The sequence below is a fragment of the Merops nubicus genome, unplaced genomic scaffold (assembly GCF_000691845.1).
Source record: "Merops nubicus isolate BGI_N331 unplaced genomic scaffold, ASM69184v1 scaffold719, whole genome shotgun sequence".
NCBI classification, from domain to species: Eukaryota; Metazoa; Chordata; class Aves; order Coraciiformes; family Meropidae; genus Merops; species Merops nubicus.
In genome coordinates, this window is record NW_008628788.1 from 10,294 (window position 1) to 32,784 (window position 22,491).

Genomic DNA, 22,491 nt, shown 5'->3' on the forward strand with positions numbered 1-22,491 from the left:
CATCCGTTGCAGGCAGTTCAGTTTGTCCTTTATATGCTCAGAGGATTCAGATTTTTTTTTAACTGCTGAAGTTTATTAAGAGCTTAAGATTGTAAACTATTAGTTAACCTCTAAAAGTTTGTACCGTAGTTTTGTTTACTGAGTGAAATCAACTGGGGAGTGTTAGTGCAGGCAATAGCAGTCTGAAAAATTTATAGACTAAGGTTTGCTGCATTTTTTTTTTTTGTTTTGTTTCTCAGCTCCAGAAGAAAAGGATGCAATTAAAGGACAGTATGAAAAACTCATGGATGCTTATGGCTGCTTAGGAGAGCTTCAGCTTAAAATTGGTAAGTGACTGCCTGCATGGATGAGATTATAAAATGCCCAGACAATGCTAAAACACAGCAACAGATGGCTAAAGTTGTCCAGTTCCTTAACTGATAGCTAATTACACCTTGTTAAGTACAGGCTGGAAAAGATCCATTTCTTTTTCTACTGTGCCAAACGCATATCACTAAATGATAGTCTAAGAATTTTGGATTTTTTCTCGCTTTTGTTTTGTCTAACATTCTTAGCTGCCAGAAGATAGTTGCTAGTTTTTTCCCTCACCACAGTTGTCAGAGGCAAGCAATAATATCTTAGATTTTTTTAAGGATCTTGTTTAAACACTGATTAATCATGGGCATCTGAGACTGCAGTGCTACAGACTGCCAGTCCTTGCTGTAATGCCCAGTTGCCTTTACCTGGGTAACACACATAGACAAAGATTTGCAGAAGCAGACCTTTGACTTCAACTATTATAATCGGGGAACTTTTTGTCATTCCTGTAAATTTCTGTATGGTTTGGGAATCTTGATTTAACAAAGAACTTGCCTACAGGAATATTAATGGAAACAGTTATGTTTTAGGAAGAGCACCGTAGTCATTGGTTTGAAGGTAATAGTCGCCTTACACAGCAGACTTCAAATTCACTGATGAAAAAGATATATTAAAACAAAAAACCTTGTTCCCATGGTGGTCTTAGAGAAAGCCTTAATTTTGACTTTGAGGAATGACAAGACTGTTTTCTATAAACATGATGGATGGTTAAGGAATGAAGGCAGTGGTGATGTGAGCACGGGTGTACTTAGACCAGTAGATGTAAGTATCTTTTTATAGCTTGCTTACTATTTTATGGCTTGAGTAATATGACTTGGGATTGATCTGAAGAGGCGACTGGAACCTTAAAGATTTCTGTGTCATGATTTAAAACTGTAGGCCAATCTAGTCTTTTAGAATGAAAATGGGCTTTTTGTTTGTTTTGTTTCCTGTGGAGTTAATTAAGCATTTCTTTGAGACTAATATCAATTTGTTAATGTAATTAAATATGGGGGGCTTGTGATTAGTTTTTCTTGGCACTTGGGCCTGTTTTTCTTCATAGGAGTGTAATGAATCCTGTTGTAATAGTAAGGGAATGTAGCTATTGAATTCAAGGTCTTCAAGCTGCAGATGAAGGTAGTTTCTTCTATGTGATGGGCACTAAATATATCCAGTTTTAGTCTTCATATTAAAAGGTGAATAATTTCAAATGGGGTGTCATATATTCTCAGCCTTATTTTTTCTCTTTTATCCTTTTATTTCTTTTTCCCCTACCTTTATTTCTTTTGGAACAACACCGGCAACAATAGCGACTTCAGTGTTACTGGAGTGAGATTTTTTTCCTCTTTGAGCTTTGTCACTTCAACTCTGTCTTGTTCTAATACTAAATTACAAATTGTGGTACAGGCCTTCCTTTGGAAGGGGTTTGTTAAAAATTTTATTGGTAATTAGATTAAAAAAGTTAACAACTGGATGCTAACTTCTAGTCGTGATAGAGTGAAAAGACAGGAGGGTCATGCTGTAATGGTAAGCAAACATTTTCTGCTGCTGAACATGTTTCAAAAAGCAGAGACAATTGTATTGTCTGATATCTCACTATTTTTTCAGTCTCAGTTAGATCTTACATCTTACATATATGTAAGTTTCATCCCTTTAGCTGGTTAACACTAGGAAGGAATGCAATGTAACTTTTTTTTTTTTCTTTTTTATATAATGCATTTTAGCAGCTGCAAACAAAGGCATAACTGGTCAGCTGTTCCCTGAGCATCAGTGGTCACATAGACTTTGTTAGGGGTGTCAGTATTTTTTTCTTACTGCTGGAAACCTGCAGACCGTAAGTACTAAATTAACTGAAAATATTTGTGAAAGTACATTCCACTGGGATATTAGAAGAGTGTATTTGTAGAGCAGAAGGGGAGACTTTTTTTCAAGACGTGAAAGATGTCTCTCAGCACTTTAATTAATCCGTAAATATCACTACTTAGGAATCCAAATAAATCACATTGTATGCCTGCCAAAGTAGATCGTGCTTTTCACAAGAAAGTAGATGAAATATGTGAAACTGACTCACAAAGTTAATGTTTCCCACCAGTAATAGCATTTGCTTCTGTGTACTTATGTCTGTTAACATGACTCACTAAGTTCTTCTGCTTTCTTTTGTGAGATGGATGGCAGCAGAATGAATTGTACAGTGTTTCTGAGCTGTATCTCAGCCAAGATTTTGCTGCCAAAGAAGATCTAGCAGTGGCAAATACATCTTAAGCAAAGTGTTAAAAGAGCTGGCTTTGCAGCATTTGGTTTAGATGATGTGTTGTCAGGAAGGGGAACATATATAAAGTAGTATTTTGACACCAGCACCACAGAGGTTGTTTAGTTTAATAGAGCTGCTGTATTTGGGGAGGCATTCTGAATTCATCTGACTGCGTACATGCTCTCGCTCTTGCGCGCATCCAGTGGGTAGTTGAAAGAAAGACATTTTGAAGGCAAAAAGGACAACGAAGCACCTGTTTTCTATTCCTTTAGAACATTTCCTAACAGTGTAATTGTATTTAGAAGAGGGAGAAAGAGTATCTTTGAGACTAAACCTGTAGCTTGGAAAATTGTGGTTCTTTTCATAATTCTGTTACAGATTTCCTCAGAAATTTTCAGCTAGATGGTTAGAATCTGCTCCTCTGCTGTGTTCTGTTGCTAATTTTGAAGGCAAAGGAGAGGCAACAATACCTTGCAAATTGTTTTTCAGTGGACTACAAAGTGGAGTGGAGTTGGAACAGGCTGAGGGAACATAAGGCAATGGCATGACTGTATTGGAATGGAAAAGGAGCAAAAACTGGAGCAAATTAATTTTTAAAAGCAAAAGGCAGTCTTGAGTGAAATATTTACAGTTAAGAAGGACAAAATAAGAATTGAATATTGGCTCCTTTTCACTGCAGATCATAATAGGCAACACTGAAGTCATCCCATAAACTGCAGGGGAAACAATTGCCTTGAGTCATGTAGATAGGGTAGATACAGAAACTGCAGCTTATTATGTAGGGTGTGACGTACCAGAACTGCGCTTCCCGTTCAGCTTGGATTAAGGCAGTTGTTTTCACAAGAACATTTTAAAAATGGATGCAAATTGTCTTGTTTCTATGCCAAATGTTCTCCATCCTCTACCTCCCTTGTGCAACCTGATTAAAAGGCATTTACCACATACCACTGTGAGAAAAACATTTCTTAGATTTCTTTTAAATTTCTCTTTAAAGATGGTTGTAGTGATTTATAACTGTAATGGGCCAAGATAATGATCTTGGTCATGAGGCATGAACATTTATACCATCTATCTGAGATCAAAATTTGGTCCATAAGCTTTGAGGTTTTTGAATTTTTTTTTTCTTTAGAACTATAGGTGGGTCTTGCTTTTTTCATAGATGTGTTGCTGTAGAAAGCATGAATCACTTCACAGGAGAAAGTTTTCTATTTTTTGGTTGCTTTTTACTTGCCTTAGTACTGGCCCTATTCATCATGCACTTTGCAGCTGTCAGCTGAATATAACACGCTTTCTGCTACTGTACCACACATGAAATGAAGGGGAAATTACCATAGATTTTCCACCTAGTGTACTTCCATTACTTTTTTTGATAAGAACTGTTTGGCTTCTATTTTAAGAAACAAGAGTGGAGTTTGGCCTGTCCCCTACTCAGATATGCAGGGATCTCCTGCAAGCAGGGTGTCTCTGCAGACTGGCTGCAGTGGTAGTACTGGCAGGGGCCACTGACTTCAGGGAGTTGGTTTAGGGTTAAGTCTCCCTTTGATCTTGAGGAGGCACTGACAGCATTTTAAAACTCATCTTCCTGACTGACTTGAGCTTACACTTAAGGGGTGACTGTTTATTTCATGGCTTTAGGATTTTTTTTTTTCCATGTTGCTGTTGCTACTCTGGACAGAAGAAATATAAATACTTTGAATACTGTTTAGATCTTTTTAAAGCTTGCAACCCCATAATATGCTTCCTGATGCTGCTGTTGCCAGGTGAATTTGGCTGGACTATCTGATGTATTTTTGTTGTGATTGGTGTGACTCTGGTACTTCACATGCTACTTGCATAAAAAGAATTTCTCTGGAAAACTGAAAGGAGTAGTTTTTTTTTTTAATATAATTACAGAGCTGGAAATGGTAGTGAGCTGCAGTTCTGAAAAGTTAAGGATGATGGGAATTAATGGAATAGCCTCAATTGTTTTAAGTTATGCCTCGGGAGGTTTTGACTGGATATTAAGAAGAATTTCTTCACTGTGAGAGTGGTGAGGCACTGGAACGGGCTGCCCAGGGAGGTGGTGGAGTCATCGTCCCTGGAGGTGTTCAAAAAATGGGTAGATGTAGCACTTGAGGCTATGGTCTAGTGGTTAGGGAGATGTTGGGAGGAAGGTTGGATTTGATGATCCTGGAGGTCCTTTCCAGCCATAGGGGTTCTCTGATTCTAAGAGGAAATACCTTCTAGCTGTAAGGAGTGTCTGGGTGTTTCAATCTGATCTATTTCATTAAAGTTATGTTATTTTTCACAGTTTGCTCAGCAAAATCAATTTAATTTAGAAAAAAATATATTTCTTGTGTCAAGGCCTCACAAATCCACCTACTATAGGAAATTCCATGTTGTATTGTTAGCAGGATTTTTTTCTTTGTTTGTTATTGTGGTTCCTTTTTTTTTGGGAGGGTGGGTGTAGTAAACCAGGAATGCAACTTCCTGCATTCTTTTGTGAGATTTACTGGATAATAAAAATATATTGTTTAGGAACAAAAAGAATTTTTCAGTGAATTCTTGTCAGCGAAGACTGTTATTTTCCTTGCAATGAATGAACAATTACCAAATAACTATCGGCAATTTTTAGAAATGGAGAAAGTTGATTTAATTTTGCCTTTTATAAAAATTACTTGCTCCAATAGCAGTATTCATCCCGACTGACGCAATTTAAGCAATTTCTACCCTTAAATTTAAGTGCGTTTAGGTTGGGTTATGGTTGATACAGCTGTTTTCATGTTAAGTATCTGTTTTCAACAGGAAAGATTATGGTTTGTTGACATTTACATACCAGCAAAGAAACCACTTTGACTTTTTAAAGTTTGAATTTAGAAGTAGAATAGAATCATAGAATCATTTAGGTTGGAAGGGACCTCCAAGATCATCAAGTCCAACCACCGAGCCACCAGGGCTCCAAAGTCCTCTGCCAAAACAGATCAGAATCTGTCAGGGTTGGAAGGACTGTTTCTTTGCTTTAATATATCCATCATAATAATCAGACTTTCAGCGACTGGCAGGTAAGCCAGAAGCATTTTTCCTGTGGCTGGTGATGTTATGTTTCTGCCATATTAGGTACTGCTTGGGTATGTAATGCTTTTGTTTTATTCCTTGGAATAGCATTTTCAGTCTGACAAAATGCTGAAGTGAAAGCATGAGTGGAAGCATCACAGTTATAATTCCCATCACAAACTTGTCTAATGGGGTTCTCAACATATTTTAAAACATCACAGCCTTGGCTGAGGGGAAAGGGTGTGAGGAAAAAAGGTTTAGGACTGAAAAAAGAGATTCCCAGACACAAACTGATGGCAGTGGCAAAGAAGGGAAGACGGGGAGAGCTTTGTTTCACTGTGTATAGCTTAGTGGTGGGTAATTTCTAAGACCTTAATGGAGACATGGTTAAAAGATGAGCCATGGAGTGATGTTCTGGTATCGTTAATTTTGCTGTGTGAGGTTCTGAAGCAGTGAAAGGCTGACGGGAGCCTTCCCTCTGCTCAGGACTGTGGCTCCATCTGTGTTGGGAGTAAAAATGGGGCAGGGCTCAGGCCTGAGCGCTGTCAGTAGGATGTTGTGATTAGCTTGCTCCCTGTGCCAAGAGCAATGTGCATATCAGGTAAGGATCTTCCTCCTGCAGACAGTGCAGTGATATCCCAGAGCTCATTCCGAAGGTCACCTTCAAAATACCACCTAGGATGAAAGTGATATCAGGGGATGGGGCTTGGGACTTTTTTCCAAGGCAGAGAATTGGAGAAATTTGTGATAGGCAGAGGCTGTGGTATTTTAGGGTTTCTGCATTCTGGCTGTTTTGCAGCATATCCTGAGTGATGTAAGCAAACCAGAGAGGTTGGAGTTGGTCTGAAGACCACCTCAGCTCACAGAGCAGTCTAGGAGGACGAAGTGGCAAAGCAAGCTAGCTTTATCATAGCTTAAATCGGTTTGTCTCTTGCCTTCCTTTATCTCCAGTTTTCTAGGCTGTGTGAGCTCCATTGTCAGCTTGTCTCTGTTCAAAGTCATAACGAAAAGTAAATGAAGATTGCTCCATAATTTGAAGTACTGTAAAGAGACTTCTTCTGTGTATAGAATCACAGAATGGTTTGGGTCAGAAGGGACCTTTGAAGATCATGTAGTCCAATCTCCATGCCATGGGCAGAAACACCTTCCACTAGATCAAGTTGCTCAAATTCCCATCCAACCTGACCTTGAACACTTCCAGGGATGAGGCATATACAGCTTCTCTGGAAACCTGTTCCAGTGTCTTGCCACTTCCACTGTAAAAAATTTCTTCCTTGTAAGTTTTGACTGGATATGTTTTTTCAGTTTAAAGCGGTTGTCTGATGTCCTGTGACCACAGGCCCTGGTAAAAAGTCTCTCTCCATCTTACAAGCCTCCTTAATATTTTGAAAGGCTGCAATAAGATCTCTTGTCCAGCTGAACAATGCCAGCCAGCCCTTCCATGTAAGGTTACTGCATGGTGGCAGGAAAGAGGGTTACAGCTTCAGAGAGCCATCAGTCTCCAGGTTCAGGGACAATGCAGTAGCTTCTTAGCTGTGATTACTATTTTTGAGCTCATGAGGTAGTGATCTGGGGGAAGAGCTATGTTGGACCTCTGCATGTGTAGACGTGTCTGCCATTTGGGCAGTGAGTGGTTGAGTGAAGGAGGCGGTAAAAGGGGTCTAAGAATCTCTGCTAAGGGTTAGCAAGATCCTGTTAGTTTTGATGGGGTTTTCTGTCATTCATTATTCCTACTCATTGCTTCCTTAATTTGATCTGAACAAAGCAATTTAGTTTATTTTCTGCTGTTTACAAGTCCCTTGAAGGACAGAGCCATTTGGCTATTTTAATGTTGACTTCCTCATTTGATCTCTTCTGAACCCTCTAGGAAAGTTTAAGGTCACTGAAGGCAATGACAGTGCTTGTCTTCGTTGTTTCACATCCCAGCCAGCCAGCTCACTGAGTCTGTCACTACTTGTTTTCAGTCCCTGAAGCTGACTGATATAAATAGTGGCATATTAATAGTGTTTCTATACATTGCTTCCAAATTCTCATGAGTGAAGTATACTTTGAGCTGATCAGTCTTGCATTGTCTCAACGAAGTCGTAGAAGCTATTAGCTATCCTGACAGGCAGCTACCTCCTCCTCACCTCTTCTGGAGGATGCAAGACAGTATATAGTCAGGTATGAACTACCATGGTGATACCTGATGTATCTCCTACTCTTAATCCTTTATAATTATGCACATTCAGGTGCAAAGGAGGAATAAACTGTCAGGTTTTATGTATTTCTAACTCTCCAATACAGTGTCATCTAGAAAAGTACAGAAGATGTACTTCCTAAAAACACCCAAGAAAGAAGACAAAGCATACCCTTGTTGCAGAAAGAAATGTGATGAACAGGGCTTTTTAGCAAATACCACCTACACTGGCCTTTCTGCAAAACTGGAGTCAGCAGAACAGAATGAATAAGATCTGATCTCCCACCTTGTCCTGCCATTCCAGTCCCACGTGCCCACGCAAATACTCCGGCCCTGCTGAAACCCATCCCTAACTCCAGTGTGTGTAACCAGCCTGTCATCTGGAAGCAAGGACTCCCCTGCTGGTGATTCAGGAAACAAAAATAGTTGTGCGCGAGTTGGTCTGCAGTTTTGGACAATGGGCCACCATGGAGGGCTGTAGAATGATTCTACAAAGCGTTCCCTTTTGGTGTCTGGAGCCATGCTGTCCCAGACTGTCACTGTGCCCTTAGCTTATTAGCTTGCTCTTGGCAGGTCAGCTGTAGTTTCTGCTATGCTAGAGTAATAAATGTTGGCTTGTTTCCACCTTTTCTTACTGACTGGAGTGAATAGGATGACGTTGTCTCCATTAGAGGTCAATTTAAGCGAATCAAACAGTTTCTTCCTAGCAAAAGCAGTGTTTTCAGAACAATTGTTCTTCTGTTTCTTAATTACTTTATCGTTTCAGAGAGAATGAAGAGAGGTTGAAGTCCTGCTGTGTATGAAAGATCTGTTTACAGTGCTGTTCTCAAGCTTCAAAATTTATCTTTTAGTTTTGGGGCCCCAAAGTTCAGATGCTTCACAGTTTCACATTTTGCTCCACAACCATGAGACCTGGAATTCTTTTAGTGATAATTGAGGTAGTCGGCTAGTCATATATGCTCTTGTGACATTAAAAAGCAAAATCTCAAGAACTGATAATACTGAAACTTTCTGAGTGGCTGAACATACCCAGCTTCAGCTGGAGCCAGTAAGAAATCTGAATGCTATGTATATTTAAATTCAGAATTCAATTGAAAAATTCATAGTGAAGAATACACTTTATCTCATAAATAACTTTTACCTCTCCCTTCAGTCAAACGCAACGAAAACTGTATGCTCTCTAGGGTGGAGAAATTTGGTTTTTGAGTTTAGCATTCCAACACCAAGCTCATTGTACTTGATAAAGTGGGAAGAACACGGTCTAATGCAGCGAAGGGTAGGAATGTAGAAGTATTGTGGAATATTATGCAGTTATACTCACTTACCTGCAGTCAACATGAATTGGGAAGTGTCAACCAGCATAGTCGGTGTGCGTATCATGCCTATTTATTTTCTTCTGCAGCAGAGGCAGCGGCCTCTGCTGGAGCCCTGTCAGCATTGCATGCAGCAGGGCTGGTGCGGAACGGTGTAGCCTGCGTCCACCTGTAACCCCTCTGCAACTGTCTGTCGCCTTCTAGGTAACGCTATGCTGCACTTTCTGGTCCTGGTGACAGGCTGTACGTCGGTGGGAAAAGTCCTGGACGCTGAAGTTTACAAAATTACTGCAACAGATTTCTGTCCTCTCCAGGAAGAAACCAAGGAAGAGGAGCGCATTACTGCCTTGAAGAAAATACTAAACTCTGGGATGTTCTATTTCTCCTGGCCTAATGCAGGCTCAAACTTTGACCTGACTGTGCGGGCTCAGAAGCAGGGTGATAGCCACTATGAATCTGGTAACTCGTTCTTCTGGTTAGTACTGCATGTTATACCTAAGCCTTTTGTCATCCCCACCTGTATCTTGTTGGTCAAACATTCTCAAGGGGAGATGAATATATGCATTTCAAGTGCATCTCCTTTCATTTCATTGTCATGTCATTTTATGGGGCATGTGGCCACAGTGAATTCATGATAAACATGGATCAATCACGTAACTTCTGTTTAATTGAAATTAATCTGAAAGTGAAGTGCCATTCTGATAGTGATATTTTGTGTTTTTAAAAAGGAGAGACAAGATGTGTTGCTCATGCTACAGAAACATGTCTTGACATGTCACGAGTAGTTTCCCCTGCAGTTCTCTTTAATAGTGTGCTTTAAAAGTTATCCAGTAGAAACCTGCACTTGAACTGTTTGTAGCTGTCATCATCTATGCTGAATTATCTTCTGTTTCTTAAAAGTATATGTGTTTACAGTCCTGTAGTTTAATGTTTCAATGATGTGCCCTAGTTTTTCTGTTGAAAACATCAATATTAATATGTTTACAGCTCAGTGTAAACGTATGTTGCGCAGAAAAAAAACTCCTGTGATACTTTCTTGTGCTTCTAAAGCAAAGAAAAAGTATTTCTTGCTCCAGTAAGTATTGGTTGAGTGAAAAGAAAAACACACAATGCTGGGTTTTGTCTTCCCTAAGTAGGTTCACTGTTGATGTAATACAGTTTGTTAGCTTTACAAATTCAGGCAGAATGCTTGAATTCCTATACCCTCATTTTTTTTTCTTTTTAATCAGAAAGATGGTTGCACAGGAAGCATAGCAATACTGGAAATAAATGAGGTGTAGGTGGAAAATAACTGGCAGAGTTAAAAGCGGGTATGCTACTAGAACCTGTGATAAGTCTTGTGGCCCAAAGTACGTGAATATTAAATAAGCAAAGAAGTTCATAATGGATGATAAATAAACATGAGAGAGAGGTCAGTCAGGGTAAGTAATCTTTCTAGCTGTGATGTGACTTTTGACTGGTAAGATATCAGAAAAGAGAGATAAGAAACTTGCTTTCAACTGCACTAATTATGCATCTCTCTCAAAAAGCTCACCAAGCATGTCAAGTCAGACACATGGCACAAATGAGCTGTGTTCCAGTGATGAAACTCCTGAAGTGACAGTGTCCCTTAATAAAGAAACATCCTTTAATGCAAATCTTTTTACCAGTACTGTCTTTTGATACTTTTCTTCTTGGAATATAAGTATTTGAACTTTCCTTTGCTACTTCTGGCTAATGTAGAAGTAGCCCTTAAAGAGGTTCCATTCTCCTATATGTTGTGCAACAGAGATGAATGGTGACATGACATTTAGGGCAAAAAGGTGTTCCAAAGAGAATTTATCGTGAGGCAGTTATGTGATGTGGGAAATTTCAGACCAAACAATGGATTCTTGAGAAAAGTAAACAATGGAATAAATAGTTACATGATGAAAAGTGTCAGATGACCTTAGTTATAAGTAACACAAACTGCAACAACAAAAAAATTCTACTGGAATTTGTCTGAGTGAGGACTTTCTCTGTGGGTAAGGCTAAGAGGAGGTGAAAGAGATACCAAAAATTGTTTTAGGGCTGCTTTTTCAGTTACACTTTTAAGTTTAAAAATGTCAGAATGACTTGCACCTTGCTGTACTCTAGAAGAACAATTCTTCAGGGGTTTCGCTAGGTGTAATAACTCTTGTACAGATCTGCTGTTGAGCAATAAATGATCATAAAAGGGATTTTCTTGGCCCTCATCTGTGACTAAAGGCACATTTTGAAAAATGAAATGAGGAAAACCATCATAATAGAAGAGACTAGCATCACAGTTAACCAGGCATGAAAGGTTTCTTGGGTGATTGATCTTAAAATAAATTGAAGGTTAAAACAGACATTCCTCTTAATTTTAGTAGCACTTTTTGCAGTATCTCCATTGACTTGTGGGTCCAGTTTCTGCTTGTAAAAATTTTCCTGAAAATCATGGTGGATTTTAAAATGGCTCTTCATCCCGTAGTGTATGATAAGGTCAGGGCAGTACTGTTCAGAAAGTAATTGGTTTGACAGAACTGTAATTTTTGAAGAAAGATTACTAAATATAAATGTATTTCTGGAGCTAAAAGAGGTGACATTTGCATCTGAATTTAAAAGATAGAGGTACAAGATACAAGGACAGCACCTTGGTGATTGCCATGCTGTTAAGATTTGTCATGTTCTGTTCACTCTAGTAGTTCACAAGGATTTCTTCCTGATACTTCCTGGTTATGGACAAAGTAAAGGTACACCAGAAAAGGGGTGACAAAACATTAACTGCTTAAATTAGCAGTTGCTGTAGGATGTCATCCATGCCCCTCCGTCTTATTTCACTCAGCAATGTATCTGTATGTTGTTGAACCTTTCAGGAACCAGCTGCTGCATGTGCCCTTCAAGCACTACCAGGTGAACTGCTCTGACTGGCTGCTGAAGGTGGTCTGTGGGGTGGTGGACATCCGCACTGTGTATGCCTCCCACAAGAAGGCAAAAGCCTGCCTCATCTCTCGCATCAGCTGCGAGCGAGCCGGACTCCGCTTTCACATTCGGGGGGTCAGTGATGATGGACACGTGTCGAACTTCGTTGAGACAGAGCAGGTAAGTGCATGCATCCAACAGCGTTGCATAATTCAGCCCACTCAAGTTTAATTGGGGCATAATTTCCAACGAGAATTAAAGGAGTTCAGCAAGTATCTTTCCCAAGAATATTTAAAATGTTATTGCATGAGAGATCTACTCCTTGCCCATTAAGCATTTCTTTGTTTGTGATCTGTTCTTCTTTGTGTTTCTGACTTCTCCATGCACACAATTTTCACTAATAGTTTTTTTTTTTTTCCTGACTGTGAAAGTCTGGCCATTTGATACTGTAGTGAAATATAGACATGGGGTTTTGAAACCGTTCAGAGAGCTCTCAACAATACATATGTTGATGTAACGACAACAATACAATGTTGATGTAACATTGTTTCTTAATTGCATGAAACTTGCTTAGAATTGTCACTCATGAGGCCCATGTATTAAACAAAAGAATGTTTTAAAATCTGTTGCAGAATAACTGTCACACTGTTATACAGTCTGCCTACATTCTAAAGTACATTTTTTCTAAAATTAATCATGTTTCCCATGCTACAGGAGAAGAACCTTTTGAAAGATTTTCTATGAAATAATGGTATCTTACACTTCATTTCTCTTTTATTCAGTTTATCTCCTAGTCCTTACCACCAGCGTTGCCGGGCTAGCCACTGGAAGTCCCCTGCAGTGGCATAACTATGTTTGCACTGATGTAAAAGAGTTTGATTAGTGATGCTGGGGGTAATTTTCCACAAAGGCTAGAGCTGAGATTTGCTTTTGGCCCTAAGGAAGTCACTTAGAATCATAGAAAATCTTGTGATCATAAATATTCATGTTTCAAGTTACTTCTGTCTGCCTTATTGGATTGAAGCCATCGCTTTGTACAGTAAGCATTTCAGCTGTAAAATGAGGGTGATTATTAACTTCCTGCCTCACAGGACTTTTACAGTCTGATGAAGACAACATTTATAGAAGGTAGGTAGTGTATGCTGTCCTGTGGTGAAGAACTCCTCTCAGGGCTCAGATACCTCATTCTAGTTAACAGGGAGATGCCCAGCAAAGGAGCTGTGTTCACTCGGACTCTAATTGTCTTTGACTGGTGAAGGAAATAGAGAAAAATCACGATTTTCTCAGGCAAATTCCAGTGCAACTCATTCTGGAAGAGACTTTGCTTTATATTCTACTTTGCTTTGTGGGGGATTCTCTCCAGTGAGAGGTGGTATGACATGGATTTTATTCTTACATGGTTAAAAACTTAGTTCTAGCTGAGACAAAATATACGGGTGAAATACATTCAGCAGGCTCCCTTACTTGTCACAGCCAAACAAGTAATAGAGTCAGGTGATTTTGGTACACATGGTTTAGCTTACTCCCTTGAAAATGGACAAGGGTGGCATCCCTTCTCAGAAATGCCCTTTTTTTAGCACTAGGATTTCCTTATGATGTGGCCTGAGTGTAGCAGCTCACACTCAGTGCTGCCCTTTCCGTTATGCCACTGCATGAGGCAGGCATGCCTTCATGAGCCTGTTTGTCCAAAATCCAGCAATGTTTGTGTACTTTCAAAATTTTCTCGAAGATGTTGCCCAAGATGGTGCAGCCTTAATCTTTTCACCTGGCTCTGTGAGTTGCAGACTGTTATTCCCTAGTCTGCTGGTCAGGTTTGATCCCCGAGACACGCTCAAAGCATTCACATTGTTATGTGTGACTTTCTGCCCAGTAGTCAGAGACCTCATTTGGTGTGTGGGTGGCTTTTTGTTCATGTCCTGCCTTTTCCTAGTTTGCCTGCACTTTCACTAGGCTAGCCTGGCAGCTTTCCATTTAGTGTTCAGACTTGCATAGATTCTGCTTGTTTGATTCCAGGCTCTTTTCCTGCAGTGCTTGGGTCTCTAATGTCGGCCTCTGAATTCTCTGCTAATGATTCTGTGCCTCTGCTCCAAAGCAACTGCAAGTCGAGTCCTGCAGCATCTGCATCTTTCTAGAAAGTCTGTTCGTATGTTGGTCAGAGCAGATAGGTCAACTCACCAAAAAGTGGAATTTTGCCCTGGAGCTTGGGAACAGTAGAGGCCATTTTTAGTAAGAACTTGTTAGTCTGCTGTTTTAGTTGAGTGCCTTTCACGAGCATTAGCACAAAGTATGTTACTCAGGATTTTAAGAATGTTCTCTTGCTGAAGTGCAGAGTAAAGAGAAGGCTGGAAAGGGTTGTCAGCTTTTTTTCAGATCAGTCTCACATTTGTGGTATTGCACTTAGCAGTTGTCTAATTCTGGGAAATAGTTCTGCTATCCTGCTCACTAGTTGGGTCAGAGTAACTCATTCTATTTAATTATATTCCTGGAGTACACTATGCTGCAAATGATTAGCATGAAAAATAAGATGGCCTTTGCATCCCAGCAGCAAACCTGAGGATCTGCTCCTGGTGAGTGGCAGAGCAGGACTTGGTTGCTAATGCTGCCTTCCCTTCACTGGATCTGGGTCAGGGTCAGGCTCTCCACAGGAACTGCTGTGCTCTGTTCCCGTCTGCCAGGGGCTGTGGTGAGGTGGGAGGACCGGAAGCTTTGCAGTGTTTTGCAGTTGGGTAAGCAGAAGCACAAGAGTGAAATGGTTATAGGGTGAAAGGCCTCGAGTAGGTTGAAAATTATAACAAGTATTTGTAGTTTTAAAGGACTATGTGGTTTGGTTTTGTTTTTAAAGGAGAAAGGAAGGTTGCTGTTGCTAATGGTGATAAACACTAGTTTTACTAAGCTGCATGTCCTAAAAAAGCAAAGTTGGGCTAACTGCTGGGTTGCTTGAGATCCAGTTTAAGCTGGCATCCACTTACCATTAGGAAGGAAGAGTCCTAGAATAAACTCTCTCCTACTTTCATAGTAGACTACTGACTAATCACTTATGAGGTAATATCTTGGCTGAATAACATCTTGTTTCCATTTACTGCAGCCTATACAGTATAATGGCATGCTGATTGTGTGCTTTCATGGGTAAATAGCACCCTAGGATTCTGAAAAGCCAGGATTTTTTCCACGTTGTAGGAATCACTTGTAACATTTTTTGGTTTTTAGAAGAGGGAGAAACAATTAGTCTTATCTCCAGGCAGCTCTTTTATGCATAGATGGTATGCTTTTGTCTCCCACAGAGTTAGCCTTGTGGCATTTTAGCTTTGCAATGAGTCATTTTTTGTGGGCTCACTTAGCTACTGTGACTCACAGTGTTTGAGAAGAAGGGGAAAAGTTAAATATCTCACTTCACTTTTTCTTCTTTTTTTTTTAAAAAAGCTACTAGTAGATCTTACAGATATTTGATCACTTGGCTTGCGTCTGTACAAAGGAAAAAAGAAGGAATAAAAACCACTAGGTAACACTTGAGGAAAAACAACATATGAAGGGAAGAAAAAAGAGGATTTTTAAAAAAAACTCTCTAATGTGTACTTCTAGATTTGCTACAAGTGTTTTGTAATGGGATAGTAGCCCTCTCTACCTGCAGTGCTGCAGTTAATCCTCAAGCAATTTTAAGATCAGTGTCCATTTCCCAGTGATAGCTTAAATGTTTTCCTTCACCCTCACTTTCTCCTCTAGTAGTCACATAAAATTTAGACTGCATTGCATTCTTTTAATTCTTTTCTGCTGATAGTGTTGAGAAACAAGCATGCTTTCTTCATTTAGTGTGCCTGTCACTGTTTACATTTCAGCTTCTCCCCCACTTACCCTCCAAAGAGTTGTCCTAAACTCTTAATATCTTAATATATGACATGGGGAGCAGCTCTAGTTTACCAAAGATAAATGAATGTTTTCAGTTGTTTTCCCCTTCATGGAACTGTTCAATAAAGAAATGGATACCTGCATTAAAAGGAAATGCCATGAATTTGGATTCCCTTTCCCTTCCAGTTTAAGAAAAAAATTATGGGCATGGATTAAGAAAATTGATCCCTATTTCAGAATAACTTCTAGACCGTGTTGGGTAGCTCTCCAGGAGAGGAATGGATGCAATCATGTGGTTAATTTATTTTCTGGATCAAGTCTTAGTATGGCCCCAGGCAGGGCAAAGAGGATTATTTTGGCAAGTGTATCCTTGGATTCTGTGGTCTGAGTAAAGGGACTTATGGAGAGGTTTGTTTAGGCCATCTGTTATCAATGCTTTTTGTGGGTTGTGTGGCAGAGCTGGGGATCCCAGAACAAGCCATGTGAGTATCCCATTTCATTGTGGACTGTGTCTCTGTGTGTCTCTTTAGTCTGTAATAAATTCTGCCATTTGAAGTTGTGACTAGATTATTTCCTTCTAAGGAAGCTGAGTGGTAGAGATTAGTGAGTAAATTATTCCAAGCGATGAATGAGTGCAGCATGCTGAGATAGAACACCAGCTGGTTGATGTAGATGTTTGCTTCTTCCTCAGGAGCAGTGCCAGTTCACTTCTTGATTTGAGGCTTACTAGCAGTACCTGTGCATGAAGCTTGTCTTACCAGGAAAGGTCCTTGGATCACAGGGGCAAGATCTGGCCCTGTGCAACAGAAGAGAAAGGTGGAGAAATGTCCTCTTGAACTGTCAGCACCATCACCTTTGATCCTGGAGCTGGAGAAAAGCGAACACAAAAAAGTCTAAGACACAGAAGCTGAAAGAAAAACATGGCAAATTCTAACACCAGAGGTCAGAGGACAAACAATCTATTATCAAAGGCAAAGAGGTCCTCCACAGGGGTTAAGTATCTAGTTGCTATTATGTTGTCTGATGGGTAAATGCAGAAAACGTCTCTGAAAATTCATCTAGCTAATGGGATTGGATTGGTCTATGGGCCAATCCACTGAGATCAGTGAAGTGTAGTCCTCAAGTGTTTCGAGGATTTGATAGGAATGAACATTCTCTCTGGGGCAAGTAGGCAACAACTTTCCATCATTTTGGATCTAAGACAAAAGATAAGACTCCACAGTAATTTTACAAAGCACAAAGAGATTAAGCAGTGTGTTTCGAGCCTAATGACAAAAGTGTTGTCCAAAATCAGCTGAAGTCCTTGGAGCTTGGCCTGAGGATGGATGAGGAGCTGACTGAGTGCTTATGGGTCAGTGTTAAAGGGAAGGCAGGGGAAGGTGATATCATAGTGGGGGTCTGCTACAGTTTACCTGACCGGGAAGACCTATGAAGCCCTCCATAGACAGATAGGAGCAGCTTCATGTTCACAAGCTCTGGTCCTCATGGGGGATTTCAAGTACCCTGATATCTGCTGGATGGAGAGTACAACAGGGCACCAGCAGTCCAGGAGGTTCCTGGAATGTATTGATGACAATTTCCTTCTCCAAGTGGTAGAGGAACCAACAAGAAAAGGTGCTATGCTGGAACCTTGTTCTCAGCAACAAGGAGGGGCTAGTGACTAACATGAAGCTTAAGGGTAGCCTTGCCTGTAGTGACTACAAAATGGTGGATTTCAAGATCCTTAGGGCAACAAGGAGGGATGCGCAGCAAGCTTACTACGCTGGCCTTCAGGAAAGCAGACTTGACCCCTTTTGGCATCTGCTTGGTAAAGTACCATGGGATAAAGCTCTGGAGAGGAGAGGGGTCTAAGAATGCTTGTCAATGTTCAAGGGCCACCTCCTCCAAGCACAGGAGCAATGCATCCCAAAATAGATGAAGAGCCTGTCTGGAGGCCTGCATGGATGAACAAGAAACTCCTGGACACACTTAGATGCAAAAAGAGAGTCTATAGAGGGTGGAAGCAAGGACAAGTTGTCTGTGGGGAATACAAAGAAGTTGTCCAACCAAACAGGAATCAGGTTAGGAAAACTAAAGCCCAGATAGAATTACATCTGACCAGGGACATCAAGGGTAAGAAGAAAAAATTCCACAGGTATGTCAGTGATAAAATGAAAGCTAGTGAAGATGTGGGCCCTGTACAGAAGGAGACAGAAGACCTGGTCATGAGAGATGTGGAGAAGGCTGAGGTGCTCAGCAACTTCTTTACCTCGGTGTTTGATGGCAAGGACTCTAGCCACACCACCCAAGTTGCAGAAGGCAAAGACAGAGGCTGGGAGAAGGAAGATCTGTCCACCGTAGGTGAAGATCAGGTTTGGGACCATCTAAAGAACCTGAAGGTGTACAAGTCTATGGGACCTGAGGAGATCCATCTGTGGATCCTGATGGAACTGGCGGATGAAGTTGCTGAGCTGCTCTCCATCATATTTAAAAAGCCACGAAAGTCTGGTGAAGCTTCCACTGACTGGAAAAGGGGAAACATAAACCCCACTTTCAAAAAGGGAAAAAAGGAAGACCGTGTCAACGACAGACCGGTCAGTCTCACCGTTGTGCCTGGTGAGATCATGGAGCAAATCCTCCTGAAGGCTCTGCTAAGGCACTTGGAAAATAAGGAGGTGGTTTGTGGCAGCCAACATGGCATCACTAAGGGCAAATTTGGTGGCCTTTTATGATGGAGTTACAGTGTCAACGGATAAGGGAAGAGAAACTGACATCATCTACCTGGACCTGTGCAAAGTGTGTGACACTGTCTTGCATAACATCCTGGTCTCTAAATCAGAGGGACATGGATTTGATGGGTGGATCACTCACTGGATAAGGAATTGGCTGGATGCGGTCAATGGCTCAATGTCCAGGTGGAGACCAGTGATGAGTGATGTTCCTCAGGGATCCTTACTGGAATCAATGATGTTTAACTTCTTTGTTCAGGATGTGGACAGTGGGATTGAGGGCACCCTTGGACATTTGTCAACAACATGAAGTTGTGTGGTGCAGTTGACATGATGGAAGGAAGTGATACCATCCAGAGGGACCTTAACAAGCTTGAGAGGTGGGCCCATGCTAACATCATGAAGTTCAACAAAGCCAAGTGCAAAGTCCTGCAACACGGTTGGGGCAATCCCAAGCGTAACTGCAGGCTGGGTGGAGAATGGATGGAGAGCAGCCCTGAGGGGAAAGACTTGGGGGATGCTGGCTGATGAAAAGCTCAACGTGAGCCAACAATGTGCGAATGCAGCCCAGAAAGCCAACCCTATCCTGGGCTGCATCAAAAGAAGTGGGGCCAGCAGGCCAAGGGAGGCGATTCTGTCACTCTAGTCCATTCTGGTGAGACCCCTTGAAGTACTGTGCCCAGCTCTGAAGTCCGTAGCACAAGGACATGAACCTGTTGGAACAGGTCTAGAGGAATGCTGCAAAAATGATCAGAGGGCATATGAAGAAAGGCTGAGAGAGGTGGAGTGGTTCAGCCTGGAGAAGAAGAGGCTCTGGGGAGCCCTTACTGCAGCCTTCCAGTATCTGAAGGGAACCTACAAGAAAGCTGGTGAAGGACATTTTAGAATGGGTTGTAGTGATAGGACAAGAAGTAATGAATTCACACAGGAAGAGGGTAGATATAAGAAGTTCTTCAGTATGAGGGTGGCAAGACACTGTCACAGGTTGCCCAGGGAAGTTGTGGATGTTCCATCACTGGATGTGTTCAAGACAAGGTTGGATGGGGCCTTGCACAACCTGGTCTAGTTATAGGTGTCCCTGTGCATGGCAGGGGTGTTGGAACTAGATGATCTTTAAGGTGACTTCCAACCCAAACCATTCTATGATTCTGTGATTCTAAAATGCAACTGATTGTTGTGGAACTTTTTAGAGGAATACTGGTGTGATCATCTTGGATGTGTTTTTTGTCTTCAAGTTAAGGAAAGGAGAGGACAGGAAAATTTTGGAAAAAAAGGTGCTATATTTTTCTCTTAAGTTTCTTTTCTTAAAGAGCTGTTTATCATTGATGTGGTGCCTTAGAATAAGAGAAATGGTTCTGCTAGAAGACAAAGTAATACGGTCAAACCTAGACTGACAAAAAGTGGGACATGTATGTGCTTATAGAAAACATGATGTGAACAAAAAATTATCTAGGCTACCAAGGCTTAGAAAAATATGAGAAGAGAAATTCTCTACTTAACTATGCATAAATGCTGTAATTGCATACGCAATGAATTTGGAATCTTTTGAGTGTCATTTTAACCTGGATGTATTTTCAGTGCTTATTTAAGATTTTAACAAATGGGGTTTCTTGTAGTGTAGATGGGTGTTAAGACTCCATCCATTCCTGAACTGGAAAGCCTTGGTATCAGTCTTTCAGCCTGCTCCCTTAACAAGCCTGCTGGTAGGGAGGCCATTGTTGCTGCTATTGCAAGGTCAAGGGGCATATGTAGTAGAAGGCAATGTTGAGACCAGGGATTGTTTTCCTGGAGCTGGAGGGTAGTGGATATTCTTGAAATTCAGGGAAGATTTGCACAGTTGAAATGCTGAGTGAAAAGGTTTCAGTCTATTTGGGAAGGAATGAGTGGCAGAAAAGGGTATTATTCTCCCACTCATTAAAAAATACTAGGTCTTTTTCCAACTCACTGGAAACTTGGAAGAAAATAATTTTGGACTCATCTGGGTCATGAGTATGAGGTGAGAGAATTGTGAAAGATCACAGAATTTCTCCAGAGAATGGAATGGTGAGCCCTCTAAGTGAAAAGAAAAAAAATACATGATAATGTGGAGAATTTGCTTGTGAACGGCTGTGTTGGAGAGACCATGGTCCCAGTTCAAAAACTTAATCTGAATTTCTAAAAGCTACATGGCAATGTGCATTAAAATGTCAGTTTCTTTAAAGTGCCCTATCATCATAGGGGAGTTCTGTATTAGACCTCATCCTGACAGAGGACCCCCAGCCCATCACATCAGTGTGTGGGCAGCCTGTTCAGATCACAGGGGTAGTTTGAATTTTTTGGGGGGTCATTGTTCAGTTCTCCAAACAGACAGCTTAATATAGCAGAAAACAATTAGAAGAGGTAATGGGTGAAAACCAGTGAACAGAAAATGAGAGTGATAATAGTAACAACTATCTGTTAACTCTTATGCTGTTGAATCATGAAGAAGTGTTTTTTCTTCTGTATCTGGCATAAAGAAGGCAGGTTATATATTCATGGTTTGTAACTGATTAAATACTTTCCATTTAAACGGTAACTCAGGAAGATTTTAGACTGCAGATATTAAAATTATTATTATTATCTTTTAATGAGTGCGTCTAGGGAATTTTGCAGATGGGACTTATAAAAGAGCTGGCCAAAAAGATACTTGAACTGTTGATTTTACAGTTAGTTATGGAAATAGGGATATTCTAGAAGAATGTGAAGAAAACTGATCCTCTTTAGCAAGCTGAGAGGCCAAACTGTACTTCATATAAAGCTTTGTCTATATTTGTCATTAGATGTTTCATTTCAGCTCATTTATTGCTAAAGGTGATAATTGTCAAATTTTGAATTGAGCCAGTCCCGATTCTATTTTTGCATAGACCTGGGACCTGATCCTCCTTTAATATGAGTCAGGATAATGCTAGGGCTGTCAGTGGAGCTACACAAATCTGCTTTACCTTAGAATTGGCTCCTCTGGGTCCATGACTGAGTGGAAAGAAGATTCAGTGTTTAGAAGTCACTGACTCATCTTGGTATGACCCGTCTCAGGGAGGATGTGATGAGGAGGAAGGTGGGCCTGCTTCCTTCTCCCGTAGTCCAACTGCAGGACGAACTCTTCTGAGCACAGAAATGCAAAGAAAAGGTGCATCAGCGTGTTGCCATGGTAATTAGCTCCTGTACTCAGATACCAGCAGCGTTTAGAAAACTTTACTAGGAGAGAGTGTTTTAGAGCCACACTACTCAAACTGTGAGGAAGGCCTTGCAAGAAAGCTTCTGTGAGCCACCCTATCTTGCAAGGGGTTGTGCTAGCATGCGATCCAACAGAGAAGGGTTCTTAATTCATTGGGGTGAGGCTGAAAACGTCGGAACACGCATGTTTGCACTACATCTAGGCTAGCTGTCATTCTAGCACTGACATTGTGTCCCTGGCAAAGCCACTTAAACCTTTCCTCTTAGTGAAATGGGGATGGCTGTAAGTGTTCTGCAAAAATATTCTAAAAGTGAGTTACATAAAACTGGTGACAGAATGTTTAAATAGCCACCTTTCTGGTGTAGCTATACTTCTTTTCACACAGGTAGCTGTAAAAGTTGTGTGTCAGTAGCGGCTCTAAAGATGAGAGATCAGTGTAAATGAAGGCACTTCCCCTGAGCCACCCAGCTAGCACACCTAATGGCAAATCCAGAAGCACAAACCCCATTAAAACTTTAGAGTAACCCATTTTCATGTTCTTTTCTATTTTTGGGAGCTACTAGACAGTTGTGCTAAATACATGCTGTTAGAGAAGCAGCTACCTGGATGACCTGGTTACCATTCCTTTGCAGGGCTACAGAGGGGTCATTGTCATGCATGAGATGTGTATCATGTATCTCCTGTGGAAAAGAGCCAGGATTCCACTGCTAAGTATAGGCCAGGGCGGTGAGCTG

General features: G+C 40.9%; 1 protein-coding gene across 1 annotated transcript in view; it reads left to right on the top strand.

Moving 5' to 3' along the window:
• Positions 1 to 244: 244 nt before the first annotated feature.
• SYNJ2 (synaptojanin 2) overlaps positions 245 to 22,491 on the top strand; it is a 60,779-nt gene continuing 38,532 nt past the window's right edge. Inside the window, exons 1-3 of the mRNA XM_008946744.1 lie at positions 245 to 326; positions 9,317 to 9,587; positions 11,968 to 12,193. Of these exons, the coding sequence (XP_008944992.1) occupies positions 284 to 326; positions 9,317 to 9,587; positions 11,968 to 12,193 (540 nt within the window). The 5' untranslated portion in view covers positions 245 to 283. The remainder of the gene's footprint in view (positions 327 to 9,316; positions 9,588 to 11,967; positions 12,194 to 22,491) is intronic.